The sequence below is a fragment of the Trachypithecus francoisi genome, unplaced genomic scaffold, assembly GCF_009764315.1.
Source record: "Trachypithecus francoisi isolate TF-2019V2 unplaced genomic scaffold, Tfra_2.0 Lachesis_group4, whole genome shotgun sequence".
Classification (NCBI taxonomy): domain Eukaryota; kingdom Metazoa; phylum Chordata; class Mammalia; order Primates; family Cercopithecidae; genus Trachypithecus; species Trachypithecus francoisi.
In genome coordinates, this window is record NW_022681469.1 from 53,895,667 (window position 1) to 53,910,517 (window position 14,851).

Sequence of the window (14,851 nt, forward strand, 5' to 3'; positions counted from 1 at the left end):
CAAGTATTAGAATACAATGTGATGGGGATAAATTGGGTCCATGTATTAAGAGCTATAAAATGAGATTCTATCAAGGCATGAATAATGGTGCCCATGAAAAGGATTAATCAAATACCCCATTAAAAAGGTATAGGAATTCTGGTCAGACAGCCCTTGTTTAATTGCACTCCTGCCCCCACCCCACCCCCACTCCATTCCCCCTGAAACTGCTTTCTACTAGGAGAAATATGGAAAAGAGTTTAGAGGAAGTAATGGAAAAATTGGGACATACATTTTGGTAGAACAAGATCATGAAGACACATTTAAGCAACCAGTGTTTAATTTAGGGGGAAACATGGCAATTGTCATGAGTAATCATTTACAAATATAATTTCCAAAGGAGCCGTGTTGATACCATTCAGCAAATGCCAACAAAGCATTTACTTTCCAAAGGGAGAAAGCAAGACAACAAGAGAAATGAAGGCATCTCCAGGAGTGGACCAGAGAGCAGCCAAGCCATAGAGAAGCATCAGGTGTGAGAATGGCAAGCACAGAAGAGGCGTACAACTTCTGAAAGATCTCAGAGGACTGGCATTATCTGGAGAAGGCTTCCTGGAAGAGGAGACTCCAGCAGAGCCCTGAAGTGTGGACAAGCTTCCATTCACTGCAAATTCGTGAGCACACTCTGGTGTCAGGATCTAGTAAGAAAATGGGCTTGAGCAGAGCAGGGGGTACCTGTGGGGTTCTTCTCTTCATTTTCACCACCACAACACTGGTCTAAGCTACCATCAGTTCCCACCTGGACAACTGCAAAAGCCTTCCAGCTGTTCCTGCTTCCACTCTTGCTCCTCTACAATTCATTCTGCACACAGAAGTCAGAATCAAAATCAAAGTTCATCATGTCATTCTCTTGACTTGTGGCTTCCCATTGCTCTTAAACTAAAAGTAGAAATCATTATCCTGGCTACAAAGTCTTGTGTGGTCTGGGCCACATCCTGTGCCAGGCTCCCTTTCATTGTCTATATTCCAGTCAAGCTGGCCTTCAAAATTTCAGCACATTGGGTCTTTCTGCCACAGGGCCTTTGCACATACATGCTTTTCCCTCTGTACATGTGATTTTCTTTCATCCTCTCTTTCCAAAGCTAACTCCGACTCATCCTTCAGACTGCATCTTAATGATTACTTCCTTCTGGAAGACTCTCCTAATTTTCACAACTAGATTAGCTCTCCCTCATATGTTGAAAACAAGTATTTCTTGTGTGAACATATATGTTTAACGTCTGCCTTCCCAACTCAGCTACAAGCTCGGTGAGGGTGGGGACTCAGTCTTTGCATCTCTCGGAGCCTAGCATAGTCTCAGTAAATACGTGATAGCTGGAGCGTGACATTTCATTAGGAACAGTGAGGCTTGTTGAGAAATTATACCTCACCAGTATATAGGAGAGTACCATTATGAATTCTTAATGGGATGAAAACCTGAATTCATGTCTAGACCCTGCCACCTGCTGGCTGTGCTGTTTTAAATCAATTGCAGATCCTCTCAGAGCCTGCTTCCTCATATATAATAATGGGGATCCTAACAGCCCTCTCATATGGTTGTAGCAGGAATTTAATTACATAATATATGGAAAAGCATTTTTAACTGTAAAACCAGACATAAATATCGTTTGTCATTTTTCCCAGTGCATGGCACACTGGGTCATTAAACATCTATTGGATGGATGGATGGACAGACAGATTAACAGTTAGGGGGCCCGTATGAGTGACAAGAGGAGAAGTTGGCATATGGAAAGCATGATGGAAGCCAGAAAAAGGAGAGACTTCCCAGAAATAGGATGAGGCTTGTTGATTCATCCACAGTGTCACATGCAGTAGAGCAGGCAAGAGAATGAGGGGGGGAAATCATTTAACCTGGGTGGAAGGAAATCACTGCTGACCTCTGGCCGATTCCTCCTCAGCCTTTTCTTGTTATCTGGGCTTTCAATAACATGCCTTAATTGTAACTTAATCACTTTACTGATTTCTATCTTGGGTGGGGAGGTGGGGGAATCAAATTGATTTGCACATACGGCAAAATTGGTAAGATTACTCCAGCTGCTGCCGGCAGGTGCTGACAAGTGAAGAACTGAACGTCAGAGAATAAGAAAATATACTAAACATTTATTTTAATAAGGCCTAGAAACCTTAGTTATTTAATAAATTGCCATGGATAATTGGTTTCAGTTTCAAGAGTTGTTTCATCTTTAACTCCCTGTGTTCCAGAAGGAATCGTGCTGGATGTGTAGACAGAGCCTTGTGGTTTGAGACCCATCTGAGCTATCACACATCTCTCTGAGCCTTTTCCTGTCTCTCTGATCACACCCTACTTCCTGCCACCACTCCCAGCATCCACCTCGGATAGGTCACTCTGACACACACACACACACACACACACACACACGCACACACGCACACGTGCGCACTCGCGCTTATTCACTATCCAAGCTGCTAATCTTTTTATTGGCTCCTCCTCCGGTGAAGAGGTTTAAGCCTCACCTCACTGCTGGGCCCTGATCCAGCTGGTCTGTTTGTGTATGAACCTTGGGAGTGAGTGGCCCGAGCTGGACCTGAGCCCAGCATTTATCATCTCGGCGCTGACTCCCACAGAAGAAGGAAGACATAATGAATAAATGAAACCCCATGACTATTTCAACATTCATCAGCCCAGTACTCCAAACCTGGCTGATAAAATTGGCTACCTGGATTTAAAAAAAAAAAAAAAAGTAAGAAAAGTAAGAATAAACTAGAAAAAAAGGCCACTAAATAATATTTTTATATGATTTAGTATATTTGTTATATATTTAACATTTTCTGTGTAGTAGTTGGTGATGTGTTACATGGGTTTATGGGGAAAGGAGGCAGCATGCAAGAAAATGTTAAAATGGTTCAAAGAAAGGATTTGAAGCCTTATCAAAGGCTAACCTAACCCTAACCCTGCCGCCCCACAGACCCCCTTCAGCTGGATGGCTCAGGATGTAAAGACAGAATTGTGCCTGTCTCCATTCTCTTCCCTGTACCTCCCAAATCAAGGACCTTTTTTACTGTCCTGTGTTCAGATGTGGAGTGTCATCGGCAGAGTGGTTTCCTATGAACTGATACACATTGTTTGCTAAGAAAGAAGGCTAAGGCCCTGGTCTATCTACAGATGGCACAGTCCTGGGAAGAACCACCACATTCTACCCTGGGCAGTGTAGGGAGGTCCAGAGTAAACACTTCACACACCCATCTGTGTTCTGTGGTAGACCCTCATGGAAAAACTGGGTGGTCACCAGGGAGACCTAGGCATAGGCAGGGAAGGGCCCCCTTTCAGAGTGGCATGGCAGGGGGCCACAGAGCCAGAACCTGTCACCACTGATCTGTCCTCCACTGGACTACCAAAGGGGCAAACCCCAAAGCTCTTGAGTCCTTCCAGTGTCCAGAAACGTGAGGCTAAAATCTCCTGCTTCACACTGAAGAGTGTGAAGGTTCAGAGCCAGACTGGGAGCAAGGTTCACTGCTCAGCCAGCCTTGTCTAGCTCCTGCTCTGACTGAGTGTAAATCTTCTCATGTGTGGAAAATGGGTATAATCATGCTACTCAGAGAGGTGGTATGAGGATTAAACATCATTATCCATGTAACATGCTTAGACTGAGCCCAGCCCAGGAGGAGAAGTGAGCTGATGGAAGCATGGAAGGCCCTGATAGGTTTATTCCCCTTACGAAGTTCTACTTTCCCTTCACATATCACTGCTGGGAGCCAGCCCAGCCTCCTCGCCAGGAATTTCATTCCACCATAGCTCTTAGAGGTCGAGGTGGGAAACCTCAAGAAGAAAGCAGTCCATGAGGGGTTTTGGAGCAGGGACTGGGAAGAGGGACAGGGATGGAAAAAAGGCTTAGGGAAGAACTGTGGAATTCCTAGTGATCCAGAGAGGGCCTAGAAGAAGAGCACCAGCCAGCTGGGAACACAAGTACTTAGCCTCAAAACAAAGCAACTGTGTCCCAGGGCTCAGGCAGGGTGAATTCCAAGGCGTATCAAATCTTTCAAAAAGGGCCAGGCATGGTGGCTCACACCTGTAATCCCAGTACTTTTGGAGGCCGAGGCAGGAGGATTGCTTGATCCCAAGAGTTTGAGACCAGCCTGGGCAATATAGTGAGACCATATCACTACAAAAATATGTAAAAATTAGCCAGGCGGGGTTATGCACACATGTAGCCCAAGCTACTTAGAGGGCTGAGGTGGGAGAATCGCTCCTTGAGCCCAGGAGATGGAGGGTGTAGTGAGCTGTGATCGCGCCACTGCACTCCAGTCTGGTGACAGAGCGAGACCTGTCTCAAAAAACAAACAAAAAAAAAATACAGAAAGGTAGACTAGGATGATAACTGGCAAGAAAAAAAAAAAACGCTTTTAAATGTCTGCCTTTTTGGTGAAAAAGAATTCAAATTAATTTGGCTTTGAGAATTTTAAATGCACACATCGTAATAATTGCATAAACCCCAGAGCATTGTAAAATCAGAGTTGGAAATCTCTTACCATCTATACTATAAAAGCAAGAACCTAATCTTGCAAGCAGAGTGTTAAAACTCCTGAGCCTAAGGAAGATATCAGTCTGCCTGTGAAATTTGCCTCCTTCCTTCTTGTGATTATCTTTTCCCTCCCTATCCCTTTTTGTCCTTACCTTTTCTCTAGTGAATGTGAGCAGAGAGGAGGTCTCACAAACCTGATTTTTTTTTTTTTTTCAAAAATACAATCCCTAGGAAAACCAAGGAGAGAAATAAGAATAGAGAACCAGCATGTGCTCATTTAGGCCCTCTGCCTAATTTCTTTTATTCCCCTCTGATGTCTTTTTGGCCCCTTTCGTGGCTGTACAACTAATGCTGTAATGGTTTTGAAGGTAGTGTTAGTAGCCTATTGAGTTTGAAGGGAGCCTTGACTTCTGAGTCCTTTTATCATATTCATCTTTTGGGAGCTTTTTTCCCCTCTGCAAATCAAAACAGGTATTTAATTCAGACATATTTAATTTTAAGTGTTAAAAATCTCCCGTATATTAGTATGACGCTACTCATTTATTTTGTCCATCATGTAGGTGCCATAGCTCTGGAGCATATCATTTAGGGTTCTGGACTTTACCGCAGGTACCTGGAGGTCATCACCGTTAAGTGAATGAGTTCTTTATTAAGCCAATATTTGATCAAGCCTTGAATATACTAATAATTATGTTCATGGGACTGCCTGCTGAGATTAGAAAATGAAAAAATCTTAAAGCTTACATTTCTTGCATAAGTAAATAGCCACATTTAATCTTCCCTTCATCTGTGATTTGTATTTATTACATTTGGTGAGCTTGGTTAGTGGTTTAGACTCCTTAGGTTTTTGCTACATCCAGGTTTCTATTATGCAATCATCTTTGATAAAAACTAATGCATACAACACTGGACTCTAGAGTATAACATGATGCAAAATCCCTTTCCAAATGTGTTTCCTACTAAAGCAAACTATATTGAAAGGCATTAAAGAGAAGCATTCCCTGGTCACTTCCAATTGGAAATATATATATTTCTTTTTTCATAAATCACATTCACGTTGTTCTCTGTCTCATTACCTCTATTGTGAGCGCTCCCTTTGCCCACACGCTTATGAGAAAGCGATTACGGTGGGTTGTGCCCTCCTTAAGAACATGGCTGGCAAACAGGGTCTTTTTTAATGGGTGATTATTTGCATCAAAATGAGTGCATTTGGACATATTGGCATGCATCAAGAGCAAAATCCAGACAGTGAGAAACTGCAGATTAGACAGCAAGAGTCTTCAACAGAAAAATTGTAAGGAAAAGAATGAGGGGGAAATTGGTCGCTTAAAATAAGTTTAAAAGGCATGCAAAACATGGGAGGACTGAAATGCAGCCTCTGAGGATACACACATGGCATCATAAACACACACAAGGACACAAAGACTGTGGAGCCAGGAGTCTGCTTACTGAGGGAGGTGGGTGGCTACAAGTGGACCAGACACATGGAGTGGGGTGCTTGGCTAAGTTCTGTGTCTCCACCTGCATGGTGGTTACCGGATGCTGACCTTCCCATCCCTCCCAACGCAGTGCATCTCTTTTGTGTGGTTTTCACTGCCCATGCTTTATTTTACAACACAAAGCTTTTCTTTTAATGAGTCTCCTCAGGGTTCACATAACCAACATTTTTTTGGGAAATTCACTTTAGGGATTGGGGTCCAATAATAAAATGTGTCTCACTTTTCTCACTAAGAGGGAAATTGAAATTCCAGCTGGAAATTCACCAGTAGGATTATCTGACAGCTTGGTCAGAAATGAGAGAAAAATTTAAAAAGAGGGCCGGTGGATGGAGCTTTTCTAGGTTCTGGCTACAGAAGACTCCCCTGGTCTTTATTTTTTTCCACATTCATTTACACAGTGAATTATGTAGCTACCACTTTTAGTAATGGAATAAGCCTTTGCAGACTCACCTCCTCTAAACAAAAACAAGGACCCTGATGGCAGCCATATTGCTCCCTGCCCTTCCCCTCCTTACCTTGAGTAATGTTTAAAGAGCACAGAGGTTTGCTTAAGGGAACTCATCCCTGCTGCCAGCACCAATGTCCTCTAACCCTCTTGCCCCTGAAAGTGCCGGTCTGAAGTGACTACCCTGGTGGTGTGATGTAGGATGTCCTCTAATATCCTTCCAGCTGGGGTATCATTTCTTTAAGGGTTTTTTCCCTATTAAATTCAGTTCTTCTAGAGTAAGAACCACTTTAATATGAATGAGTTAGGTGAGAGTTCCAAAAGCGGGTAAAACCATAAAAAGCATGACACTGGAAACCAGAGGTGGGGGCACAGGAAGGAAGACCCAAAAGAGGGGTTGCTGGGAGTTTTGCCTTTTCTTTTTTTTCTTGTTAGACCTGGCCTAAACTTGTTGATATTTTTTAGCTTAAATCTGGAATCACTAAAACATAACATTTACGTCTGTCCCCAGGGCTGGATGGTACTTGCAGGACTCAGTGCATAGGCCTGAATCCAAAGATGTTTGGGAAGAAACAGGCCAGTTTCCACTCCATGAGGGCAGGGACCTTACCTGGTTTTGCTTACTATTCAATTCTCAGTTCGTAGCACAGTGCTTGGCACATAGTGTGTGCTTAGTGGACATCTGATTTAAAAAATGAACCAATAGGCTGAGTATGGTAGCTCATGCCAGTAATCCCAGAACTTTGGGAGGCCACAGTGAGAGGATTGCTTGAAGCCAGGAATTCAAGACCAGCCTGGCCAACATAGTGAGATCCTGTCTCTACAAAAAATTTTAAAATGTGCTGGGTGCAGTTGCTTATGCCTATAGTCCCAACGACTCAGACCAAGGTGGGAGGGTCATTTGAGCCCAGGAGTTTGAGGCTGTGATGAGCTATGGAAGGCAGCTATGCTTATCACTATACTACTAACACTGCATGGCATGGAGCACAGTGAGCTGTGATTTCATCACTTTACTCCAGCCTGGGCAACAGAGTGAGACTCTGTCTCTTAAAAAAGAAAACAAAAGAAAGAAAGAAAAGAAAAGAACAAACAAACAAGGGACCAGACTGACAAACAGCTTGAAGCAAAGAGATATTGCAGAGATCTTCCAAGATGGGCAGTGAGAAAGTGTCTGTGGTCACTCCAGGGGCTGCCAGGGATGTCCTTCCCCTCTTCTCCACTCCTGAGTTTTTTCCCATCTGAAGTCCAGGGTCGACCACCTGTGCTCTGTGCCTGCCTATCCTCAACAGGAAAATCAACCAGTATAGAGTTCTTGAGACGTAACAGCTCTTACCACAGTCTGTCCCTCTTGCACAGCAGGTTTTGGGTCCTAGAAGTATTTTCCCACAGGTTGTCTAATTTGTGCTACACAATACTCTCGTGCAGTGGGTAATTCCCACCTTACACAGGAGGAAACTGAGACCAAGAAGGATTAAAATGGCTTTGTGGGGGCAGAGCTGTAACTAGATCTCAGAACTTTGGATCTTTACATCCCACATCCTTTCTACTGCGCTGTCCCAGGTACTAATGCAGACAAAAAGCCTCATCAGGATTCAGACCTTGCCCTCAAGAAGCTGAAAATCTAATTCTGAAAGAGAAAACTCCCATAAATAGTGAACATACCAATAAACATAGAGCAGCACTGGCTGTTCCTTCCCCAGTTTTACTCCTCAAGGATGTTCTGAAAGATGAGGTAACTGTTGCTTTTTCTTAGAAGGGTTCTTTCTGTTTAAACTTATTTCCAGAGTGTAGAATAGGTGGTTCAGCCTGTCTTCAGTTGTCTGCTGTAATGGAGAGGAGAGGGAGAGCGTAAATAATAAAAATCCAAAGTTAATCCCAAAGATCCAACTTTAATCACCTGTGTCAATCTCACACTTCAGCAGACCTCATTAGAAATAACCACATCATAGATAGGAAAAAGAAAGCAAAATATCTGAATAAAAATCCATCTGTAAACTAGATAACCTTCACCTTATACCAGTGTCATCTATAACAGAGTTAGAACTACTAACACAGAATGTCCGTGCTTTTGGACTTTCTTCCTCCCAGACTGTTTCATGTGTATTCTCTCATTTGATATTCTCAATTATCCTGTGCAGGAGGTAGTGTTGATACTGAGGTTTAGAACATTTAAATGACTTGTGCAAACACCCACGGCTACTTAGTTGCAGAGCTGCAACTTGCATCAGAGCTGTTTTCAGCCCCCAACTCTTTTCCACTTCTTTTCCCACTTCTACAACCACCCCTATCTCCTCCAATGGCTTCTCCTTCAGCCGTCCTTGAGAAAGACTCAGCAGCAGCAACTCAGCCACCTGTGAGTCTGCAGCACTGGCTCTCATCACAGTGGTTAAGTGTTCACTGACCACTTGGCTGTGTTACAATCATTTAATTAGTCTGTGTCACGGAGGAAGAGATGCTTTATTTATAAGTCTAATAGTGAAAACTTCTGCGTCTTCAGTTCACTATGAGCTTGGTGGCATTTGGATAATCTTGAGGTCTTCCAACTGTGCTCCTAATCCACTTTGTACCAAGAGGATAAACAAGGAGGGCTTTGTTCAGGGTGCAGCCACTGTGTTGAAGACTACAAGAAGGTTGTGGCTGGGTTAGCTGAGACAGGGCAGGAGGAAGGCAGGATAATGAGAAAAGCCATATTTTAGGACCTTAGGAAAAATAACCAGACCTTTTTATGCTCCTCTTGCAATGAAAAAAGTGTAGAATTTATCTTCTTGGGACCTGGGTTGGGGCAGTCTCAAGATTCACATCCATGTGTCAGTTGACAGCCAATGCTTCTCAGCCTCAACTACATGTTTGAGCCACCTGGGAAGCTAACACTCTGCACAATTCCAGTGGCAGCCAAGCATGGGAATGATGGTGTGGTGGCTGTCACGTGTTCTACATTAGGGTGAACTACATTTCCCAGAATTCCCTGTCCTGTGGGTTTCTAATTGGCCTGGACCCCAAGATAAATTCGTGGGAGATTCCAAGGATGAAAGGGCAGCAGCACTTTCCAAAAGGTACGTTGTCACTCATTTGCCAGCCGGGCCTGCAACTGCTCCACCTTCTGGATCCTTCTTCAACTTCTCGGACTCCTGGGCCATATGTGTGCATTTAGCTCCATGGTGAAGAGCTGCAGCTTCTGCAGGACATTTGTACCATCAAGGTCAAAGGCAACAAGAAGTGACATGAGTTTCAGTCCATCTTTATGTGGTTCCAGTTAAGGCCTGTGAGTTCCTGATTGTTCTCCTCAACTGCCTGTCCTGTGAACCTCACACACTCACGTCAGATGCAAAAACAACCACCTTATAGAGGCTGCTTAACCAGCTCTTACTATTGCAAAAGGTCAATACCTAAAATAAATTCATGTAAATGCTGATAGATATGTCTGTACTGTATTCATCCTTGTGTTCTGCTTCTTCCCTTGAGCCCTGATACAGGTGGTATTCAAGATTATGGTTGTTTGAAGGATTGGTATCCACCGAAGGAGGCCCAGTATAAGAAAGACATTCAGGTGATTCTGATCCACGGAAAGGCAGAGCTGACGCCTCCCTGTCTCTACCCCCACATCCCCAGGGGAACACCTGAGGGGCACCCTTTGAAAATCCTTGGTAGATGAGTAGTCTTCAAGTCTAGTGGTAAATGGGAGGCCCCCAGGGAGAATCTTAAAAATGCAAATTCCTAAATTTACCTCAGATCCAGAAATCCAGATATCAAATGACCAATCCGAAAGTGAAACTTTTTTTTTTTTTGAGACAGGATCTTACTCTGTTGCCCAGGCTGGTGTGCAGTGGCAAGATCACAGCTCACTGCAGCTTAGACCTCCCGGGCTTAATCAATCCTCCCACCTCAGCCTCCCAAGTAGCTGGAACTACAGGCATGCACCACCATGCCCAGCTAATTTTTTTGTATTTTTAGTAGAGACGGGGTTTTCCCCATGTTGCCCAGGCTGGCCTCAAACTCCAGAACACAAATGACTCACCTGTCAGGCATGAGCCACTACACCTGGCCTGAAAGTGAGAATTTTTTAAAAGTCCTTTGCCCCAGCCTTTCTGGGGTGCTGGGAATGTCATTTCTGATCCAGATGCTGGTTACATGGGGCTTTTGTTTGTGAATAGGCATCCAGCAGCACATGTGTGATTTGTGCCTTTTCCTATATGCATGTTATAACTCCATTGAGAGCTTTATAACACCCCCACCTCCCTCCCACCTTCCCATCCCAACCCTTCCCATGGAGTGTGGAGTAATCCCATACTCCAGTGACTGGCCAAAACTGAAAGCCACTGGACTGCATGATTCCTTAGACACCCTTCCTGGCAAAGTAAAACACAGAGAAGGGAAATAGAAAAATGTTAAGCAATTAGGGATTAGTTAAGTCAAGATACATTCATCATTCTAATAATATAATCCTATGCTGTTATTACAGCATTGAAGGAAAAAACAACAGTGAGGCAGCCAGTCAACTTGAAGCAACGAGAGTGGGTTGCAGGAGGTATGAGAGGAGCCAGTTTGGAAAATCACATTGGAGCCAGATCATGGAAGGCTTTGAATGCAAACTGAGGAACAGGAAAAGCCATTTGCCAAAGAAGTGATTGATAAAAGTAGCTTTTTTTTTTTTTTTTTTTTTTTCTGAGACAGAGTCTTGCTCTGTCACCCAGGCTGGAGTGCAATGGTGCAATCTCGGTTCACTGCAACCTCCGCCTCCTGGGTTCAAGTGATTCTCCTGCCTCAGCCTCCCAAGTAGCTGGGATTACAGGCACCCACCACCATGCCCAGCTAATTTTTGTATTTTTTACTAGAGACAGGGTTTCACCATGTAGGTCAGGCTGGTCTCGAACGCCTGACCTCAGGTGATCCACCCGCCTCTGCCTCCCAAAATGCTGGGATTGGTGGCTCACAACTGTAATCCCAACACTTTGAGAGGCCAAGGAGGGAGTTCAAGACCGGTCAGCCTAGGCAACATAGCAAGACCTTGTCTCTACAAAACAGTGAAAAATTAGCCGGGTATGGTGACACGTGACTGTAGTCCTAGCTACTGAAGAAACTGAGGTGGGAGGGTCACTTCAGCCAGGAGGTCAAGGCTGCAGTGAGCTGAGATCTTATCACTACACTCAGCCCAGGCAATAGAGTGAGATCCTGTCTCAAAAAAAAAAAAAAAAAAAAAAAAGAGCAATTATAAATCTAAAATTATATTATCCATCATATTTAACTGCTCACAAAGTATATTGTTTGAAACGCAAACTGTTAACAATGAGTGGGCCGTGGGGCTGCAATCAGGGACTTACCCTTCCTTGGAAGTCAAGACAGACTTTTCAACCTCAGTGTCTTTCTGAAGTGCCTGCAGTCTACACATGGTTCAAAGTGCATTTAAATGAGTGGAAAGAAAAAAGTCAATCCCCAATTCTCCCATTTTGAAGACCTGATAGGTTCTTGTGGGGCACAGCTGTTGAAGGGGAATTAAGATTTTCGGTGTATGGTGCAGGTGGATAGTACAGGAAGAACCTTCACAGACTAGTCCATTTTTAGGCAGTAAGTGTCCAGAATACAGCCAACAGTGATCCTCAACAGTGGGTTTGGACCTGGGGGAGAAGGAAGCAGGGTGACAACAGACAACTGTGTTGATTTACAGTCATCTCTGAAGCTTTTTGAAATAAAGAAGTGGAGACCCTACCTGAGACCTGCCAAGTCAGAAGCCCTACAAGTGATCTGGTGCTGCCCAGATGAAATCCACCAGCCTAATGCTGTCTACTACTTTCTTTAATATCCAGGGATAGAGCTCTTACAACCTCTCACTCTTCTTTTTTTTTTTTTTTTTTGTGAGACAGTCTCACTCTGTCACCCAAGCTGGAGTGCAGTGACGCAATCTCACCTCACTACAGCCTCCGCCTCCTGGGTTCAAGTGATTCTTGTGTGTCCCATACAACCTCTCTTGGTGGCCCCTTTTCTCAGGGTGACAACTGTGTGTACCTCCTGCCCCTCCCTCCACCCCCAAATGACAACTCCGCAGACTAGAACCCTTGAGCTTTCAAAATAAAGGTAGAATGAGGCTTAACATCATTGGTTAAGGACCAAGGTATTGTCAAACGTCTTTTGAAAAGCCCACTTTCTTTCTCACTCTTGTTTGACTTGCAGTATGGTGATTTCACCCTTCCTTACTCTCCTGTACTGTAACTGTACCCTAACCTCTATTTTGAGGACTATCCAGAGAACATTCTTTAATCCTGCAAGGAATTTCCTCTGAAACCCAAAACACTTCCAAACATTTCTCCACCGACCCCTTGGCCTGTGCAGACAGAATCTAAACTCATATTCACATTAGCCTCAGTCTGAAATCATCAACAAGACAAATCTAATAAGGAAAACAGTAAGGTGGGGCATTCCAAAGTCAGGGGCGAATTCCTGTGCACCCAAGCCGTTTCCTTCCTTCTCCTCATGCAGATAATTCAGAATGGTGCCCGAGCATCGTCTCTTCCACTCCTTACATTCCTCCCCAGCAGAGGGCCTTTCCCCAAACATTCTGAAAGCTCTTTTCGTTTGCAGTTTTTTCTTACTAACATTTTTCAGGAAAGGAAAGTTCACTTTAGTGTGCCCTGCTGCCTCATGAGACCACCTGATGATCTCCTGATCTCCGGGGTGGGCCCGGCTCTAGAGACACAGGCAGCCCTGTCCACGCCTGGCTCTGAGTGTTGTTTTGCTCAGCTCCCCAGAGAGTTTCAAGTGGCAGAGGCACAGAGTGCAAAAGCCCCAAGCCTCAGGCCTGAGGGGGAAGAGTCTGGAAGCAGGAGGGTGAGCCTCAGCTTTCTAGCTCAGTCATACCCAGGCCCAGGTAACCAGGGGTACACCTAGCTGTGTCACTGGCAGGAGGATTCCTGCAACATTGGTGCTGGGTCTGCACAGATCTCATGAGGGCATAGTGTAGGACCTGTCCATTTGTGTGGTCCAACAGGTAACATCCAATCAAATGGAACTATAGAGCCATACAGCTGGAGAGAGACCTCTAAGATGGTCGGATCCAACCTCCCCAACCCTTTATTACAGCAGAGGAACTCGAAACCTACTGAGGCCAGATGGGCAACCCAGCCAGAGTCTCACAGGTAGAAAAGAGCTGGACCACTCTCCTAGGCATTCCAGGTCTAGCATCCCACTGCTGCCCTTTGTCCCTTGTCACAAATGCAGACTAAGTCTGCTCTGAATACATCTTCCCATAATCATTTTATTAGAGTTGGGTGTTGTGTGTGCAAAAATCATGCCCAATGTGTTTTTCCTCTTTTTTTATTTTTATTTATTTATTTATTTGAGACAGAGTTTTGCTTGTTACCCAGGCTGGAGTGCAATCGCACAATCTCAGCTCACTGCAACCTCCATCTCCCAGGTTCAAGCAATTCTCCTGCCTCCGCCTCCCGAGTAGATGGGATTACAGGCATGTGCCACCACACCTGGCTAATTTTGTATTTTTAGTAGAAACGGGGTTTCTCCATGTTGGTCAGGTTGGTCTTGAACTCCCGACCTCAGGTGATCCACCTGCCTTGGCCTCCCAAAATGCTGGGATTACAGGCGTGAGCCACCACACCCGGCCAACAGAAGACTTCTGAGACCAAACATGTTGGGAGTTTTTCCCACCACCAAGCAAGCAATCTGTTCCACAGTGGACACCAGCTGGATGTCCTTTAATTCAATTCTGGTGCTTTCTGCCACACATCGCATCAGATCCCACAGGGTAAGGGCTCAGTCCCCAAGACTCAGTCCTTCCTCTGTCCTACCAGTTGCAAGTCTGGGCCTCCAGAATTTCTAGCCTACTGACTTCAAGTTGGGACTCTTACAACGCCGTCTTTATGTTTAATTAATTTGCCAGAGTGGCTCACAGAACTCAGGGAAACACATTTACTGGTTTATTATAAAGGATATCTTAAAGGATACAAATAAACCGCCAGATGAAGAGATACGTAAGGCGAGGTCTGGGAGGGTCCTGAGCACAAGAATTTCTGTCCCTATGGAGCTAGAGTGTGCCACCCTGCCCTGGAAGTGAGTTCCTCTTAACCTTTCTGTAAGCATCCACGTCTTCAGCTATCCAGAAGTTCTCTGAACCCTTTTGGGTTTTTATGGAGGCTTCATTACATAGGCATGATTGATTAAACCACTGGCCATTGGTGATGAACTCAACCTTCAGCCTCTCTACCCTCCTGGAGGTTGGGGAGTGGAGCTGAAAGTCCCAGCCCCCTAATCCTGCCTTGGTCTTTCTGGTGAACAGCCCCCATCCTGAAGCTCCCTACCCACTGCCGGATATCAGTCAACTCATTAGCATGCAAAAGGCATCATTTTGGTGCTTCTAAGGATTTTGAGAATTGAATGCCAAA

The 14,851-nt window shown here is 44.6% G+C and overlaps 1 protein-coding gene across 9 annotated transcripts in view; it reads left to right on the forward strand.

The window, feature by feature from the left end:
• The window catches only part of ATXN7L1 (ataxin 7 like 1), a 271,184-nt gene that overhangs the window by 116,380 nt on the left and 139,953 nt on the right, over window positions 1-14,851 (forward strand). The window contains exon 4 of one of the 9 annotated variants that reach the window (XM_033195048.1): window positions 433-6,154. The exons of the other annotated variants lie outside the window; for them this stretch is intronic. Coding sequence (XP_033050939.1) covers window positions 433-518 — 86 coding nt within the window. The 3' untranslated portion in view covers window positions 519-6,154. Of the gene's footprint in view, window positions 1-432; window positions 6,155-14,851 lie in introns of those variants that run through there. 9 annotated transcript variants of the gene reach the window in all.